Here is a 19,533-nt window from a genome sequence, read left to right on the forward strand (position 1 = left end):
AGGGCACTGTCCCACACAAAACCCACAAGGCCAAAAAAAATTGGACCAGGGGGTCCAATTCTGGGGCACCCAAAGCCAAACCTAACTTCACACCAGAGAATCTCTATAGGACCCAAATGCACTACATCCCTCTATCTACTCTATGAACCCTGCAGGCCTGGAACCAATATAAACTCAGTTGCCAACATCACTGCCACAGAAAACACAATCGGCTCAAGGTCTGCTCTGCAGACCTGGCTGCAGCAAACCCAGATGCCAGCTCTCCAGCCCTGCCCCAAGCAACACGGGGAGAGCTGGCCAACCACAACAAGCCTGCTGGTTCTGGGTCTCTCACCCAGGTGCCAGCTTCCCTGCCACAGAGCACACAATCTACTCTATAAAAACAAGAAAGTGACCCAGCCCACACACACCCTCGCCAACCCCCACACCAACCAAATCAAACAGTAAACAAATCAAACAGTACTTTTAAAACAGTAAAAAGATTAACTTTTAACAATACAGGAACTTATGAAATTAAGCCAAACAGCATCCCCCCCCCCAAGAACCAGAAGAGAAGAGTAACAGCAGCACAACACAGCAGCAACAAATCAAACACTGAATACTTTTAAAACAGTAAAAAAACTCAACTTTTAACAATACAGGAACTTTGCCAACCCACCCCCCCCCAAAAAAAAAAACCTTCACCCTAACCCCAAGAAATCCAAGCCACCCAAATCAGGAGAAGTAAAAGGACACTGCACTTTTAAAAGTCCTCTCACTAAATTAAGATATGGGCAAATTAGCAAACCCCCACACCAGGCCCCCACCCCCAGCAGAACCTAACCCCAACCCCAAATAGGCTACCCACCCAGTACTCACCCACCCAAATCTGGATAAGTAAAGGGACTCTAGTCCTTTTACCAACAAAAACAAAAACAAGAAGAACCCCAAAACTGTCTTACCTTGTCTTCTCTACTCCTGGGAAGTCTGGTAAGGCTGAGTGAGAGAGCAGCAGGCAGCAGCTGAAGCCAAGGGCCAGCCAGCAGCAGCACAATCTCTCACACCAACACAGCAGCAATGGAGGAGTTCAGCCAGGAAGACTCCTTAGAAAGGTTCTCTGGCCCTACAGAGAGCAATTTCAAAAAATAGCACTGCTCTCTGATTGGCCAGACAACAGTGCTTACTTGGATACCCAAGTAAGCAAAAGATCAAAATAACAACAATGTAGCTGATGGCTGGGCCATCAGCTACACACAATAGCCCTGCAAAGCATGCATTTGCAATGCATTTTGCAAATGCATGCTTTGGATTGGCTGCTGAGGCTCCTCTTCCCCCTCCCCCCCTCCCTGATCCCAGGGAGGCTATGGGAGAGGCGGGAAGAGGCCACTAAAGGCAGGAAAGTAGGCAAGCAGCTCCACTGAGGCTGCAGAAGCTACTTTCCCGCCTTTTCCATTGACAGCCGTATTCGGCTGCCGCATAATAGGCGGCAATGGGAATCGGCTATGGCCAATTCCGTATACAGCCGAATCAGTGTTGATTCGGCTGTATATACGGTTCGGCCGAACCGAATGCACACCCCTAATCGTAAGCCGCTCTGAGTCTCTGATTCAGAGAGAAGGGTGGGATATAAATCTGCAATTCTTCTTCATCTTAACAGCTCCCACTAGAATTTCTTCCCTACACAAATTTATTCCATGTCTTACATGAAATAGGCACAGGAACAGGGTTGACTTGCCAACATTTGGCTGGTTTACACCAGAATAAGCAAAAGTATCTTTCACTTTCTGCCGGTTAGGCCAATTACATTGATTTTCACTGACGGCAGCCATCACTGATTTTTCACAAGCAAACTAGGAAGGAAATCAATTCATTTGATTTCATCAGATAGCTGCTGTTTGCAAGCCTCTTTTCTTCTTCAAATCCTTCTATTTTCTTCCCTTACATCTTTCTTCCTGGACTTCAGGCTTGTCTGACTGTTTAGTTGTGCATAAAGCCAATCCCATTATTAGCTGTCCTCAGTTTTCTGAAGATATCTTACCTTGGGGAGAAAGAAATGGATAATTAACTAGAATATGTGAAGGTGACTTCTTGAAACCCAGCCCTCCTCACAAACAGTAGAGAATAATTTAATTTTTTTTTATTCATGGTTTTTACAGACAAGCTTTGAGGTTCAAATACAGGTGAGGAACTAGCACAAAAATGTTACGTGGTAACATTAGCACTATGGAGGAGGTTTTGGTGGAATGGAAAAGGCTGGTGATAGCTTTTAAAGACAATCAAACCTGCATCACTGTTAAGACATTTGCATATTAAGTTGTATCATTTTCATCCCAAGGAATGGCTTGCACTTTAATAGAAATCCATTTCTATGGGCCTTAGCTTTTTAAAAAGATATGGCTTATTGTTTTCTCTCACATTCTGTCCCGCAATCAAAAGTGTCTCAAGGCAGTTTAAAAAGATTTTGCTGGAGTGGGTGGGAAACAGGTACCATCAGGGCTTTTTTGGTAGAAAAAGCCCAGCAAGAACTCATTTGCATACTAGGTCATACACCCCTGACATCACCATTGTTTCATTCATTCTACAAAAAAGCCCAGCAGGAGCTCATTTGCATATCAGGCCACACCTCCTGATGCCGAGCCAGCCGGAACTGCATTCCTGTGCATTTATGCTTTTTTTTTAAAGCTATGGGTGCCAATCAAAGTGCAGAAAAAGACCCAAAGAATAAAAGACCAACTGTAGTAATCATAAACCATAATTATTGAAACGCTTGGAAAAAATAACCATAAAACCACACAGATTACCTGCCCCCAAATGTATTTCATACTAGTGCCTGGAAAATGGCTGTGATCACACATTCTAAATAATGTCGTTTCAATCCACTTTCAATGCACTCTCCCACTGGATTTTACTCTGTGAACTGGCAAAACCCAGTTTGAAAATGCATTGAATTTGGACTGAACCTGCATTATTTAGCATGTGCGATCACAACCCATGAAAGACACATGTGGTGCTTGGGATGCCTTGTGTCAGTCTCCTGCTTGATTTTACCCATCCTCTCTTGTGCTGCTGCTTCAGATGAACTGACTGCTCTGGTGACCACCAGCAGTACCTGCATCTATGCTGCATTCTCACACTGTCCATATCTGTACTCAGCCAGGAACTAGGAAAGTATCTTGTTCTAAAGAAAGACAAATTTGGTGTGTGCATGTTACTTAAAAAAAAAAAGCCTGCAGTTTCATTTTTTGGGTTCACTGAGAACATATGTGAAAACAGCTACACAATCAGCCCAGTAATAACATTATCTCAAACCACAGCCCTGGGTATCAAATTGGGACAAGGGAATGTATAGGCTGTACAGATTGGGCTTTTGACACTGCCATAGTTTTTGTTAGATACAGTGTTTCATTGGAAGTTTTCCTACATTTTTGTCAGTGGGGGAGCACCTGCCATTAACTTCACAAAATGTACATTCTGCAAATAAAACTGTGTAAACTACTGATTATACTGCACAAGCACCAAACTGGATATCAGGTAGTAATACTAGCGCCCTGCAAATCTGTTTTCATGTTAATCCTTGAGATTATTAATATGGGTTTACAAGAATATGATCAGAGTTTACTCATGGCAAAAAAACAACTGTCTGGGGCATATCAAATGGTACTAGTTCATCAACCCGTTCTCTCAAGAAACTGTCTCAGAAGTCACTGCAATGTTCCCAAGTCTCTGGACCAGTCTTCCAGTTCACAGGAGGAGTAGCCTTGCCAAAATCAACAAGGGCTTAAAAGTTGTGAAAGAGTTGCTTCCTCTTCTAGCATAGTCTCTGCAGGAAGTGACATGCAGGGTGACGTGCTTGGAGGTTACATAAGCCCCTCTTGCTCAGCGCCCCCCCCCCCAAAAAAAAACTAGTAGTCAGCTCTAGGGGTGTTCTGATTACCAAGAATAACTGGCATTTTCATGTCAGAAAAAGCAGTTCCCATGACTAGTAAATGAAGAATAATTTATGTGAAGAATCAATGTGAGGTATCATTTTAGACTTGGTTGTTGTACAGGGGCTGGGGAGACCTGGGATCCTCCCTCTGCCATAAAGGGAACTGAATGAGCTTGGGCCAGGCATCCTCTCTTTTTCTCTCAGCTTAACCTACTTTACAAGGTGGCTGTGAAGATAAAATGAGACAGGCAATTTTTTAGCCACTTTATGTTGAAATTGGAACTGATGTATGACAATATGTAAACTATGACCGACAGAAATATAGCACCTATTTCTACCTACTTTATATTTTTATATCTTTTAATCTCCTATTCTCTTATTTTTATATTTTTAAACTTTATTAATTCATGTAATTGTATTATTTAAACCATTGCTGTCTATTTTAACCGAATCATGCTTGTCATGTCTGTGAGCCGCCCTGAGCCCGCCTTCTGGTGGGGGAGGGCGGGATATAAAAATAAAATTTGCTTTGCTTTGCTTTGCTTTGCTTTGCTTTGCTTTAGAGGAAAAGTGAGATGTAAATGTAATATTCCAGATTTCCTGCTTCATATACACATCTCCCAACAAGTCTTGAGGGTCTCATCTCAACAGCTGCTCCAGGCCACACATTCTTGGTTTGTTTTTCAGTCTTCCTCAAACTTCAGGAAAGGAAAGGTTCCCTGTGCAAGCACCAGTCATTTCCGACTCTGGGGTGATGTTGCTTTCACAACGTTTTCACAGCAGACTTTTTTACAGGGTGGTTTGCCATTGCCTTCGCCAGTCATCTACACTTTCCCCCCAGCAAGCTGGGTACTCATTTTACCGACCTCGGAAGGATGGAAGGCTGAGTCAACCTGAGCCAGCTACCTGAACCAGCTTCCGCTGGGATCAAACTCAGGTTGTGAGCAGAGAGTTCAGACTGCAGTACTGCAGCTTTACCACTCTGCGCCATGGGGCTGTCAAACTTCAGACAAATGTCTAAAAATAGGCAGTAATTCTAAGCACCATTGACTTGCATTCAGGGGAAAATACCCAGCTTCTTCTATCTGGGGTTACTCATTAGTTACCAGTGAGCACACATGTAATGGGTTCCTTACATACCTTTACTATCAGTTTCTGACTCATTGCTTCAGGTCATCCCAAGTAAGGAAAGCACTGAATAAAATCTTAAATCCTAATTCTAATAATTAATTTGATCAAGGGCAGTGAAATTGGTTTATGACCTGCCACTTCTTAAGCACATTGAAAATGCAAATAAAGGAAGGGACTCTGGCCTTTTTTCACCTCTTTTGTTTACCAAAAGCTGCCTGCATCTTTTCTCATGCAGAGCCATGAGAAAGGGGACAGATGGCAAAGGGAAGCCACTGGTCACACAAAGAAAACCAAAGCTGCCAGCTATTGTCCAGGAAAAGGGTCAAAAATATCAAAGGTCTGGCTTGCCCTGGCCTGGAGATACCCAGAGGAGCTGTAAGACATGAGGTTATGAGGGAAATGTCATTCTCAATGGTGCTGGTGAGACAGATTTCAATTAAAATACAAGGCAGGCCCATAAAATCTGTAACACAGACTCATTTTGCAGCTGGATAGAAAAACACTATGAACTACAGAGCTCTCTAATAGTGTCACCTCCATGTTTCATTCTCCCCTCCCACACACACACACTGTCCTGCTCTTTGTCTGCACAGGGACTGTTAAAATGGTAAGAATGTCATGATAGGAATAGAAAAATCAATATATATGTTGGCCTAGATCAGAATTTAAGCATTTATTGGTATTCCACACCTCCTTCAAAGGGCTCAGAGCATCCATGAGATTAAAATATTGATAATCTGCATTTCTGTAGGATATTCAAATCATAACTTATCTAAGGAACAAATCAGATGAGAAACGGAAATCCATTCTCAGATCTGTGTCACCCATAGATTTTTTTAAAAGGTCATAGCAACCTGGAGGGACTGTTTTGATCAGAAAAGCAATGGTGTATGTGGGGAGGGGGGGGGGGGTAACCACTTCTGCATATGCCATTTTTTCCAATCTAAATCATACAAAAGGCTTCTATTTGCCCCATGGTGGAAATGATCCAATAAATACCCTCCCAGCACCACTTGCCTGGCCTAACCTGCCATCACTCCACAATTGAGAGATCTGATCATGGATCTTTTCGATCTTATCTGATTTGGCTAGGATTCGGGACCCAGTTAATCCATGTCATACCTGAACGTGGATTATAACCCACCCATCCCTGGTACGTAGCTGAAGTGAGGTGAAGCCAATGGATATACCACTGACCCCAATTGCAGCACAGATTTCCCATATCTAACGGGTTGTTGTTTTTTTAAAAAAAAATGCTCTTTAATTTGTGCCATGACATTTTCTAGTGAAAGAGTGGAGGTTAGTCTTTAGAATAGGTATATTTTTGGTTTAAAAACACATCCTCGGTAGCTGATTCTTGCCCCAAAATTGTTCAGTGGAGCAGTGGAGGCACAAATGAAGAAAAACACAATTTGAAAAAAATCAATCAACTTAACATTGATTACCATGCAGATTCTAAACATTTACAACATTTTTCCTTTGGGCATTCAATAACTGTGCTTTCTGTTTCTTTGTTACAGGATTACAGAGTGAATATTTTCTTGCGGCAGCAGTGGAATGATCCCCGGCTGGCATACAATGAATATCCAGATGATGCCCTGGATTTGGACCCATCCATGTTGGATTCCATCTGGAAACCGGATTTGTTTTTTGCAAATGAGAAAGGGGCCCACTTTCATGAGATCACAACAGATAACAAACTCCTGCGTATCTCTAAAAATGGCAATGTCCTATACAGCATCAGGTGAGGGTTAAGGGTTGGAATGAAAAGGGGAAAGAACAGAGTCAAAATGCCTGGGTGTGTTGTATATATGTCTTACACATGGTGAGATGGGAAGCAAGCCTGAGAGTTACATGTCTCACCACCAAATATGTCTAGTGTGGACTGGGAATTATGTGACTAGGCCCGACTCACAGGGTCCATGTGGTACAAAAATATATGCATCGATCTTGTGGGCAAGGCCTGCTTGCATCCATCCATACATCCCAATTCACATTAAACTTAACATGTAGAGGTGACATGTAAGTCCATTCTGTAAAATTAAAAACATCTCGGGGTCATGTTCTTAGACCTTTGTGATGGTATGAACATTTGTGATATTATATGAATCATGAACTGGCTAATATTTTCATTTCTGAACGAACGATAAACAAGGAATATCTGAATCCTGAAGAAAAAATCAATTTTAAAGTATTGCAGCAACTGGATGGCATAATGAAAAAATAATCATTACCAGCAGGAATACCCATTAAAATCAAGTTGAGTATCAAGTTAAAGTGCCTAAATAGAGTGGGTGTTTGTAAGGAGGGAAAGCAGCACATGCATGCCCCCTTCCTTCCATAAAGCAAGTACAAACCCATTTATTCAATGTTCCTTCCATTCCAATATCCTATATGTGTCATTGGCAAGATCCAGGCTTTTTTCTTCAATATAATATTTCTGTTACAAGATTTTGCATTTTTTTCTAGCAATCAAATGGCAATAATTTGTTACCAGGTTGTCCTCCTATATTTGCCCTTCTTCAGAATGAAACACCACCACCACCCCAGATCTTCTACCCATTGCCACTTATTGGAGTGATGGTGGGGGATGGGGGAAATAGCCTGAAAATAATGCCAAGCTGACAGTGCAATGATCACTTCCAGCAAATACACCGAAGTGACATCATATTGCATCACTGCCCAAAAGCTTAAGAATTCAGCCAAATTCTCTGTGACAAATTTAAGAGTGGCACATTGGCATCATGCTGACAACATAACATTACTTCTGGATATTTGCCCAAAGTGATTTGCACCAATGACGTGACATCATTTCCCCTTTCTCTGCTCTGACCAGCTGATTAGTAGCCAAGGGCTGGCAACCCTATCTGTATTCTACCACTCAGCTCATTAAACATTAAAGCCTAAAAAGACTTCCTTCCATGTCAGTCACCTGTCCACTGTCAGAAGAGCCACTTAAGTTGGAGGAAAGCTGCTTAAACCAAAGGAAGGCTAGAGGAGGGACGTATGCCACTGCACTTTCACAAATAGAGTAGGCAATAAGGCATTGAAATATGACAAGCTGATAAATTCTGTAAATAAATATAAAATGAAGCTGTTCTGTTCTTCTGTAGTAACGTTATGCCACTTTGCACTTGGTATTAGCTTAAAAATTTGTTTTACATAATCCCTCGACGCACCAGAGTGTACATTTCCCTGGGAGTTTTTTTAGATGTAGCAATGAATACAAGCAGCACTATTCCATCCTGAAACACAGGGTAGAACATTAAAGAAGAGTGCGGCAGGCTTAGAGGCAAGGGCAAACCACAGGATTTGGATAGCTCGATGAGCCTTGTCCCCTTAGTAGCCCATTCTTGAAGAAGAGTGGCCAACTCTGGGTTGGACCATTCAGAGAGATCTGAAAGCAGATCCTGGAGAGGATGGAATTTGTGGAGGGGAGAGAATTCAACAGGGGCATAATGCCATAGTGTTGACATCCAAAGCTATCATTTCCTCCAGGGGGACTGATCTCTGTTGCCTGGAGTTAAGTTGCCATTCTGGAAGAGTTCCAGTCTCCACTTGGAGGCTGGCAACCCTGCTGGTGCATTTACTTCAGCCCTTATCAGAGAAGAGGCATGCTGGAGTCAGGAAGGAGGACACTTGGGATGCAGAATGGATGGCAGTGCCTAGACTGTTAAGCCCTGGTTGCCTATGGTAGTAGGAGAAAGAAGGGCTTTTGGCTTTTACGCTAAATCAGCTTGGCAGTTTAAAATAGAAGCTGACAAAGGCTCTTGGTTCATATGGCTACAGTTAGATAATTCTGAAATGTCTGCCCCACTTTAAACTAAATCTATAGTGTTATTTTCAAAATCCTGCACAATTTGCAAATGTCTGTGTAGACTTTTCACACTTTGGAACTGTAGAGTTCAAACAATGTTCTAGCTCACTTTTGTTTTGTTTTCTGGTAAATGAAAATGGTTTTGAAAGAGAGGACAAATTGCATAGTAGAGCCAGATTTAGCTGGCTTCCCCCCACTCTTGCTCAACATTGTTATTTCTGGGTCACTGGATTTCAGATTAATGCTATGTGAACTGAAATAGCTGCGCTGATTTTAATTTGGAAACAATCTATCCCAGCCACCTCCAAACGCCTTCGCCTCCCCCTACCCAAAGAATGCAATTAAGAACATGCAATTTTCTTGTTAAGTGCAGTCTGATGCTTTAGAGGAAAGTGCTGACAATAGATTCAAAAGACTGCCTTCTTTTGTGAGCTTCTGCTATGTTTGCAATACTCCTGCTCACTCCAAACCTGGCAACACAATTGCAAAATGTAAAGGAGCGCCTCCCACTGGGACACCTGCCTTATGTCACAGCTGTTGCACTAGTGCAAAGGAACAGGAAATAAACAGACAATGTTGTAATGCAGACAACAAAACAGGAGGTGGCTTGAGTTCAACAAGCAGACACCAGACAGCAAAGCAGTAATCAAAGCACATAGGCCAGGGCTTTGGGAACTCAAGGCTTTAATTCACATGGCTGTTTGATGCTTCCCAGCTAACAATAGGTAGGTAATAAAGCAACAGTCTCCAAAGGTGACCTACCAGTTATTGCTGTGCTCCAAAAGGTGAAAGGTATGTGTTCATATTTCTACTCTCTGTGAAGTACACTGAGAGGCAATGCTCATGTGAAGGGTAGAAACAAAATTAATGGAGAAAGGACAGTATTTCTTGCTACAATTCATATTGCTCCACATATATTTTTTCCCCTCATGTTAAAAGTAATCACAGCATGGTGGGGTCTGAAGGGGCCTTGTTCTAGTCCTTTTAAGAGAGGCCTGCAGTTCAGTGACAGAGCACATGCTTTGCACGTGAAAGGTTCAGATTCAGTTCTTAGCATCTTAAATGAAAAGCATTTTAGGTGACAGAGAGCAATCATAAGTAGGTCTACCCTGAATTCCACTATGGTCTATTCAATAGGGCTTACTTCCAGGAAAGTGTATTTAGGATTGTGCTGTAAGAGTTGAGAAAGACTTTTCTTGGTTTGGGGATCCTCTGCCTATCACAGTAGACAGTACCAATGAGTTAGGTGAACCAATGATATCATTTAGAGTAAGACAGCTAACATATGTACCCTAATGAGACATCCTCTACAACAGGCCAGAAGATGTTGGCAGAGTAATTAACACAGCAACCCTGCAGAACCTGATTAAAGAGTACAGAAATGTTTGTTTAGGAATTATTGTTTGATAGGAAGGAGGAGAGACAGAGATAGGTTCCTAACTACATCTCTGGGTTAGAGAGATTGTAAGACTGAATGTGGCACTTCCATGAAGAAGGGAGAAATTGCCCTGAGAGTAACAATCTGGAGACAGGCAAGGAAAGAAACTTAAAAGGAAAGAAGGTGCTAACCTTATTATCCTATCTAATTGTCTTCTTGCTGCCCCCTTTAGGGCCTTCTTCTCTTCTTTTTTGTACACTTTGCCTTTTCCAGCAGAAGACAAGTGGTGCTCTTGGTAGATCTTATAGAGTTCATGACTTAGAAGCAAAAGAGTGTTGTCATTGCCCAGGGCTTCTGACTTAAATATAACTCCCAAGGATAAACCTAGTCTTTTCTCTCCTGTCCTGATTTCCAAAAGTTCCCACCCTTGTGGAAAAGTTCCCTCCCCTCTGAGAATTGCCTCCCATTGCAAAGGCAATCAATGAAGTAGGCTATCCTTCAACCACTCCATTCTAGTAAAGTCATATATGAAAATACTGGCACAAATTGTTGTTGCTTAAAAATTACAAATACAAAGAATAATCATTTGTCTCTAAGCAACAATGTTCCTCACCTTAAAATGAGCATTAGTGAACTACCTGGATCTGAATCTTTGTGCAGTATGTTTAAAGACTATATTGGAGTCCTTGATATGTAACTCATACATGGATTTGTACTTGTACTGACTGATACTCCTGTAACAGTGATCGGCTTTACCTTTTAGAGGAGCCATTTTGTACCTCCTCCCCAAGAGGAGCTCTTTATACCAGGTCCAGTTGCTGCAACCCAAAACCCTAGTCAAAAAGGTATCTTTCAAGGATTCAAGCCATCTCTCTTCCAGTTGCAGACTGAGTGGCGGTGGAAGCGGATGTTTAAGCTATGGACAGGTCCATGAACCATACCACACATAACCAGTCTCACAAATGGTACAGAAATGGCATTAAAAAGCCCAGGTCACATAGATATTAATCTCTGATCCCAAGTTCCTGAGGAACATGTGCTTTGCAAAGAAAAACAACAAGAAAGGGCTGAAAAAATGTGGGCAAAGAATGCCAAGTACCTGGCTTGCCTTTGGATAGGGAAAGAGACTGAGGGCGTTTTCGCACTGACCTTAATCGGCAGCGACGTCCCTCTTCACCGCGCAGGATCTGCGCGGATTTCGCACCAATTGCTGCGGAGCACCCGGAAGAGCCGCAAAGTCCCGCGGCTTTTGCGGCGCAAATGGAAACTGGTTTTTGGTGGTTTCCATTTGCGCCACAAAAGCCACGGGACTTTGCGGCTCTTCCGGGTGCTCCGCAGCAATTGGTGCGAAATCCGCGCAGATCCTGCGCGGTGAAGAGGGACGTCGCTGCCAATTAAGGTCAGTGCAAAAACGCCCTGACTGACTTGGAATCTAATCAGCACTTTTCCCTCTTACAGTTTGTTTTTCATTCAAGGCATTTTGTATAAATAAAATTGAGTGTAATGTACAGCTACAAAAAAAAAGCTACCTATCTTCACTTTTCAAGGCTGTGTTAAAATAAGCATCCTTAAGGCTTCATACAAAACAAAGCAAATCTAGCCTGGGTTTCCTTGTTATATATTTACCTGAAACGCTTTGTGCTGTGGGGAAAAAGGCCCATCTGGATTTTGGCATTGATAGCCTTCACAATTTCCCTTAATACAGTGTGGTGGATATATTTCCCATCAGTTGAGAGCTGATATTACATAATCACAGATCTGGCTATATATATATAACCTGGTTTCTCTGGGCCTCAAATTATGATGGACCTCTAAGGGTTTAAAAAAAAAAACCTTAACATTTTAAAAAATTAACATTCTTTGGGTAATGTTATGAGGCTTCTTAAACTTGACATAATTTAGGGGTTCAGCATGTCTTAATCCAGCCATGAATGACCAGAAGTCTTGCCAGCCCTGTGCAAGCAATCACCAGGAATTTTGGGAGAGCAGAGTGTATAGAGGGGGAAGCATCACCATGAAGGGATGCCAACCTCCAAATGGGACCTGGAGATCCCCCAGAATTAAAGCTCATCTCTAGGCTACAGAGACCAGTCCCCCTGGAGAAAATGGCTGCTTTGGACTCTATGGCATTGCTCCCCACTGAGTTCCCTGTCCTCTCCACGCTGCAAGTCTTCCAAGTTTCCAACCTGGATCTGTCAATCCTACTTCCTCATCCCCTGCGAGTGGCCAGGGGGATCTGACAACCCTATCACCATGTCAGTGACTCTCTAAACCAGGGGTGTCAAACATGCAGTTCGGGGGCTGAATCAGGCCTCCGGAGGGCTCCTAGCAGGCCCCCTAGCAACTGGCTGTCATCTGCTTCCTTCTCCCTATAGCTTGATTCCTTCTGCATAACAGCTTGCTTTAGCAGGCTTGCTCAATTGCACAGGAGCTACAGAGCAAAACCTCTATTTTCTCCACTGGCTGAGGCTCCTCCCTTGGGGAGGAAGGGGGGAGGAATAGTCTGCTTTGCCAGGTTCTCTCAATCACATAGCAGAGCTACTGAGTCAAACCTCTCTTCTTTTTATTGGCTGAGGCTCCTTGCCCCCACCCCAGTCCTCTAGGAAAGGAAGGAAAGAACCAGAGCTTCCTTTGCCCAGTTCCATGGGTCCCATGGGAGAAATACAGAGAAAGCATCTTTAAGACCAATGAGTTCTAATGTTTTGAGCATGTTTTAAGTTTTTAAAAAAATATGTTTGTGTTCTTTATAAAAGTTATATCTTTGCTACCTAATCTTAAATAGGTACACACATGGCCTGGCCTAACATGGCTTAGCCCAACCCGACATGGTCCGGCCCAACAAGGTCTCATTTATGTCAGATCCATCCTTCATGAGTTTGACACTCCTGCTCTAAGTGTTCTCTGGGAGTTCTCAGGACCACCAAGAGGGGGCACTGGAGGGAGAAGATTCCTGGGGCACAAGTCAGCTGGAGGGCCCCTGAAGCCAGTGCCATGCTGCTTTCAGAATGCACCCAAGTTTATTTTATTTTAATGTAGTTCTGCTCTGCAGCTGCTAGGAGCACAGGGAAGGCAGAACACAGTAAGCAGCAATAGCTCTGCTTTCAGCTCACTGTGCCTTTTTACTACAAGGAGGCAAACTCTAACATATCCTGCAAAAGCCATCAACCAAGCCAGAACTGGGGCAAGGCAAGACAAGCAAGGACAGATCACACTGCTACAGTCATTGCCAGGCTGTACCCTCCTAACAAGGTTGTTGCTTCCAACAGTCTGTTTCCCTCATTCTTTCCTTCCATCAAACTCCATCGTTTTTTTTCTGCTCAGTCCAGATCTTCCCTGTTAATGTATTTTAGAAAGTAGAATTTTTCCTCTTAATTTCTCTTCCTGTTTTCCACACTTTTCTCTTTCCTTCATTTTGTTCTCTTTCTTTCATAATATGCCTTCATTTCTCCCCCCCACCCCCCCACCCCATTTGTCAGTTTTGGTCTCTCAACTCCTTCTCATTCCAAGTTGGCAACAGACTGTACTTAATGGTAGTATAGAAAGAAACCCTTGTTAATATTAGGAACAGAAGCTGGAGTGGACAGTTAATATTTCTCCATAATCTATCAAATTACCTACATGGTAATGGAATTTTAATTTTCATAGGGGCTACACATATGAAACAGATAAGGCTGTCAACCCCCCGGTCCGGGTGGGGAATCTCCCAGCCAGGAGGTTCTCAACCTGCCGGCCCACATTGGGCCAGTGGGGGGGGAACCTCCCCCTGTGATGTGACATCATCAAAGTGGCGGTGCCCATGCAGGGCTGCTCAGGAGTTTCCAGGAAAGCTCTATGGTTTTCCCAGATGCTCTAGCCATTTGGGAGGTTAAAACTCTATGGTATTTTTGTACCATAGAGTCCCCCGCCGGGGGATGAAGAGGACTTGGCAGTCCTCCGAGTTCTGCCAATCTAGAACATGGGGAAATCCATGGCAATCCTAGGAACAGAAGTTAAAACTCCTCCCCCTTTAATTTAGATTAATTTAGATTAAATTACATTTTTAAACATTGTACAGGCAGTAAGTTGTTCTTTTATTAGTGGGTCATCTATCCCCATTATCATCATCTTCTTCTTCTTCATTGAAATAGATTTCTTACTGATTTACTTACAAAAATTTTATTGTGATGCAAAGTTTTTTGAACTACAGTCAACTTTGTCAGGTATGTCCTATATTGGTACACATATGTATGTGTGTGCAGATATAAACCACAAAATTAGACACATGGTTTGGATCAGGCCCACGTGGAATCATTGTCCAGGAGCCCGTGGTGGTTCTTAGCAGTCCATGGCATAATCTTGACTCCTTTTCTGCCACCACTCATTTGCTTGAGAGTTGGTGAGAGCAAGAGGGGTTCAGCTGTCACACGTGATATACCTATTTATGTGCCACGTAAAACCACAAGTGGAAGGGTGCAAATTTTGGATGTTCTCCTATTTAACACTTTTCATACACACAAAATGAACATGTCAAGAGGAAGGTAATAACATTCTCCTAGATATAGTGATTTTGTATGTGCTGAGAGGATATTTATGTGTATTAAGCAGTACTAGTAGAAATTGCAGAAAAATATGGAACTACAATTGAATCTTTGCAGCCTGATCCCTGCAGATGAGTAGATCACTATGGTTTTTTCTAAAATGGTCTAAAATGCTTTTGTCTAATATAACTGTAAAATAACTCCAGTGAGGCATTCAGGATTTGATACCAAAGTATTTTATTTTTTAATGTCTGTAGATGATTCTTGAGGTTCAGGGCTGAGATATGCCTGGAGTATACAGCAGATAATGTATAAGAAATAACTTCTGGGAATTCTGAAGCCAAAGAAAGGCAGAGGCAGAGAAAATAATGAGCTGGCTGAAGGTGAAGCAACTTGGTATTTTGGCACTACCACTGAGATCCCAATCTGGGTGGTATAACTGCTGCCTTGTTGAAAGATCTCCTTGCCACTTCTTATGCTCTTCTTTTATGTAAATAAATAGCTAGAATCTTTAGTGCTCTCTTATCCAAGGAAACTAGCAGCCCAGTCCATAGAGCCACTGAGGCTGCTGGCCACCAATGCAAAAGCAGCTCTGCTGATCCATTCCCTATGGACATCCCACCAAGGTAAAATAGCAGGCATCCCTCTGCAAGGCACAGTTGACATAGCAAGCATGTTGGAGTTCATAGCAACCCCACCAATCAGACAATGGCAGTCAATGTCAACCCTGTGAGTGGCACACAGAGATGCAACCAATCACTGCCCACCAACGCAGCCACTGCCTCTTGATGCCATACACACACCTTGAAGAGAGATAGTGGACAGGAAGCAAAGACCCAGAAATAGTGCAATTGCAACAGATACATGAGGTCTGAACAGCCCACCTCCAGTTCATAGGGGAAGGGCAACCTTTCCTCAGGGAGGGTCTGACTGGCAGCTAAAATGGTGTCCACAGACAGCCATCCCTGCTCTGAACTTCACACCCCCTTCCTGTGAAAAGTAACCATAGAAAGGAAAACAATAAAGGAAAGAATGGGTCAAACCTACTGACCATTGGGCCAAGAGGTTAGGTTCAAAGGAGGCATGTCATCACTCCATTGCAGCCCTGACATCACCATCAGCCACATGAGGCCAGGCAGAGACCATTGCCCAGACAGGCATGGTTCAGTGGAAAGGCACTGGGATAGCATGGCCAGGGCTCCTGGTTGGTTTCCACAAGGAGAGAGGCAAAGGCAGGTAAAAGCTTCAGATCTGATGTTTTGCCCATCTGATGAGCCACCACAGAGAGCCATCATTTATTTATTTGTTTGTTTGTTTATATTTGTATCCTGCCCTCCCCACTCAAGGCAGGTGCCATTATGAAATTCACAGTAATAAAAACAAATCAACAAATTAAAACACATCTAAAATCAGAAAGCTACTTTCAGCACTAGAACCATGTCTCAACAGACAGCCAACTGAGTCCTAGGTTGTCACATCTGAGGTCATTTGAAGGAGGCTTAATACACATGAACATCCGCTGCCTCAACTGAAGGCCTGGTGGAAGAACTCCATCTTACAGGCCCTGTGGAACTGTATTAGGTCCCACAGGGCCCTGATCTCTAAGGCAAGCTCATTCTACCAGGCCAGGGATGAAAAAGTCAAATGTTGGGGCAAGCCAAATGTCCCTGCAGAACAGCCAAATGTCCCGGCACCCCCAGTCTCTTCACCCTCAACTCCAGCCCCAATGGTGCCCCATCAAAGACCAGAAGCCTCATTTGCAATCCCAGTCCCCCATGACCCAGGTGCAGGACTTCCATCTTCAATTAATTCAGTTTCAGTTGGCTCTGTTGCAACCATCCAGTCACAGCCCATAATGTCCTGTCCAGTGGAGTCTGGATGACCATCCATCAGTAGATAGAGCTGGGTGTCATCTGCATATTGGTGACAACCCAGCCCATAGCTCTGGATAATCTGGGTGACATTGGGGAGAGAATCACTCCTTTTGGCACACCACATCCTAGTGCAGGGGTGTCAAACTCATGTGTTATGAGGGTCGAATCTGACATAAATGAGACCTTGTCAGGCCGTGCCATATCAGGCCAGGCCATGTGTACCTATTTAATATTAAGTGGCAAAGATATAAACTTTATAAAGGACACAGACAAACACATTTTAAAAAAAACCCTTAAAACATGCCTAAAACATTAGCACTCATTAGTCTTAAAAGTGCTTTCTTTGTATTTCTCCCATGGGATCTAGGGAAAAGCTCTGGCTCTTTCCTTTCTTCCCAAGGGGATGAGGAGGGGGAAGAGCCTCAGCCAATAGAAGGAAGAGAGGCTTAGCTCACTAGCTCAGCTGTGCGATTGAGAGAGCCAGGAAAAGCAAGCTCTGCCTCCCCCCCTTTCTCCCAAAGAGAGGACCCTCAGCCAATGGAGAAAATAGAGGTTTTGCTTTGCAGGTCCTGTGTGATTGAGCAAGCCTGGCAAAGCAAACTGAGATGCAGAAGGAAGCAAGAAAGAGGGAGAAGGAAGCAGATGACAGTCAGTTGCTTGGGGGCCTAATAGGAGCCCTCTGAGGGCCTTGGGATGCACATTTGATACCCCTGTTCTAGTGGGTGTCACTGAGATAACTCTCCCTCAAGCACCACCCTCTGTCCCTGACCTCATAGGAAGGCCAGCCACTGCAAGGCAATCCATCAGTCAATCATATAAAATGCTGCTTACAGATCTAGAAGTATCAGCAATGCTGATCTGCCCCAATCCAGATGCTACCAGAGATCATCCACCAAGGTGACCAACATCACCTCCACCCCATGGGCAGGGTGAAAGCCAGACTGAAGGGATCCATTATTTTGGCAGGGAAGCAACTTCACTACCCCATGGCAGCAGCTCCCTTATATCCACCTTTGGTACCCTGCTCCTGCATTGACAAGCTGCATGGCTTATCAGATGCCAGCAGTGCTGTGGCAGAGTGTAAGACCCAGAGACTGCCCCATGATATTGGGCATGGTGCTGGGTGGTTCTGGCTCAGCTCACACCCATACACACACAGTTCTGGCCTTAGTTGTGGGAGCCAGTATTGCTGATACAGCACCTAAGGGTGTGTGAAAGAAATAGTGGAGACAGGTCCAAACTCTGGCCGGAGAAGTTGGATTTGTGTCTGTTCACCTGTCAGTGCTTGATTGCCCCTTGGGGTTGAGATGGAGTACAGGTTATTGTTCTGAAATGAGACATATTAGTTACATATTATGGACTTTGCTCTCCCCCTTGGGTGTTAGTACTATGTGCTATTGTAGTGATCTCTCTGTGCTTCTCCCACCACCAAAGTCCAGTGTATACTCTAAGTGTTTGCAACAGAGACAGAATTCTGTGCCACACACCGTATGAACTGAACTATCATGCATCCCGGCTGGGGTTAATGTAGTGCTGTGAGGTGCTGTGATTGGGTGCAGGGGAGGGGGTTTGGCCACCTCTGGGGAATAAGGCAGCCTGTGCCCCTCCGGTGGGGGGGGAGGGCTTGGCCTTTTCCATTGCAGAGGCGCCTATGATCTACCCTGAGGGGGGCTTGGTCTTTTCCATTGCAGAGGCGCCTATGATCTACCCTGAGGGGGGCTTGGTCTTTTCCATTGCAGAGGCGCCTATGATCTACACTGAGTTTTTTTGCTGGCATAACTTTCTGCCAGTTTGGGGGGATGTTCCCAGGCTGGGCCAGTTTAGGGAGCCAACAAATTCCTATCATGCCCTTGGGGCCATCTCTTCCCCCACTGGCACAGTGACTTCGATGGGAGTTCCCATGCTGGTGCCTGGCTGGGGTGCAGCAGCTCCTGAGCCTTCTGCTGGTACATGTCAGAGATATGCTGATGTAGGGCTTAGTCTGATCACTGTGTACTTTCAGAACTCCTCCTCCTTTGAAATTGCTCTGTAACAGCCTGATCCTTTGCATGTTTCCTTAGATGTAAGTTCCAGTATGTTTAGTAAATTTTACTCCCAGGTAAGTAGACACAGGATTGCAATTTATGTCAGATAGAACTCCCCCTGGAATATCTTGTGGCTCATAGAACTAGGGAGCACACTACAATACTGTTATGTATGAGAGTCAATGTTGTGATCAATGGTGTTCCTGCCTGGCTCATTGGAGCCTGAAGGACTGAGCTTGGGGACTTGGCAACTATGGGCAGTGGGATACAAATCCAGACTGCCCTGCTCCAATCACAGGCCCCCTGCTGGTTTGAATGACCCAATAACAATAATGACCCAATAATTTGGGGAGGGACGGTGGCTCAGTGGTAGAGCATCTGCTTGGGAAGCAGAAGGTCCCAGGTTCAATCCCTGGCATCTCCAAAAAAGGGTCCAGACAAATAGGTGTGAAAAACCTCAGCTTGAGACCCTGGAGAGCCGCTGCCAGTCTGAGAAGACAATACTGACTTTGATGGACCAAGGGGTCTGATTCAGTATAAGGCAGCTTCATATGTTCATATGTTCAACATGCTAGCATGGGAGCCCAGTGTTGTATATAGTTGACCCAGCATGCCCCATTCTCCAGTCTTGTTAGTGCAGCCACCTACCATGCTGTACTCAATAAAGAGCTTGTTATCACTTCCACCTCGCCTCTTCAATGCCTAAGAAGCCACTGTATTATAAATACTATATATTCTTCAAGAGATAGTGTCTTCCATATAGCTTTCCCACATCTGTAAGTCATGATAATTATTCTCCCCTACATATACCGCAGTAAAGTTGCTGTTATCTTGGTGGTGTGAATGCAATTTTACAGATCAGTCAGGTATATCTAAATCACTCTC

At 43.9% G+C, this 19,533-nt stretch overlaps 1 protein-coding gene across 2 annotated transcripts in view; it reads left to right on the top strand.

The window, feature by feature from the left end:
* Window positions 1-19,533, top strand: part of GLRA1 (glycine receptor alpha 1) — a 120,330-nt gene that overhangs the window by 66,059 nt on the left and 34,738 nt on the right. For both annotated transcript variants that reach the window (XM_060238315.1, XM_060238314.1), the window contains exon 4: window positions 6,559-6,782. In XM_060238315.1, the coding sequence (XP_060094298.1) occupies window positions 6,559-6,782 (224 nt within the window). The remainder of the gene's footprint in view (window positions 1-6,558; window positions 6,783-19,533) is intronic.

The sequence above is a fragment of the Heteronotia binoei genome, chromosome 5 (genome assembly GCF_032191835.1).
Source record: "Heteronotia binoei isolate CCM8104 ecotype False Entrance Well chromosome 5, APGP_CSIRO_Hbin_v1, whole genome shotgun sequence".
In the NCBI taxonomy this organism is placed as follows: Eukaryota; Metazoa; Chordata; class Lepidosauria; order Squamata; family Gekkonidae; genus Heteronotia; species Heteronotia binoei.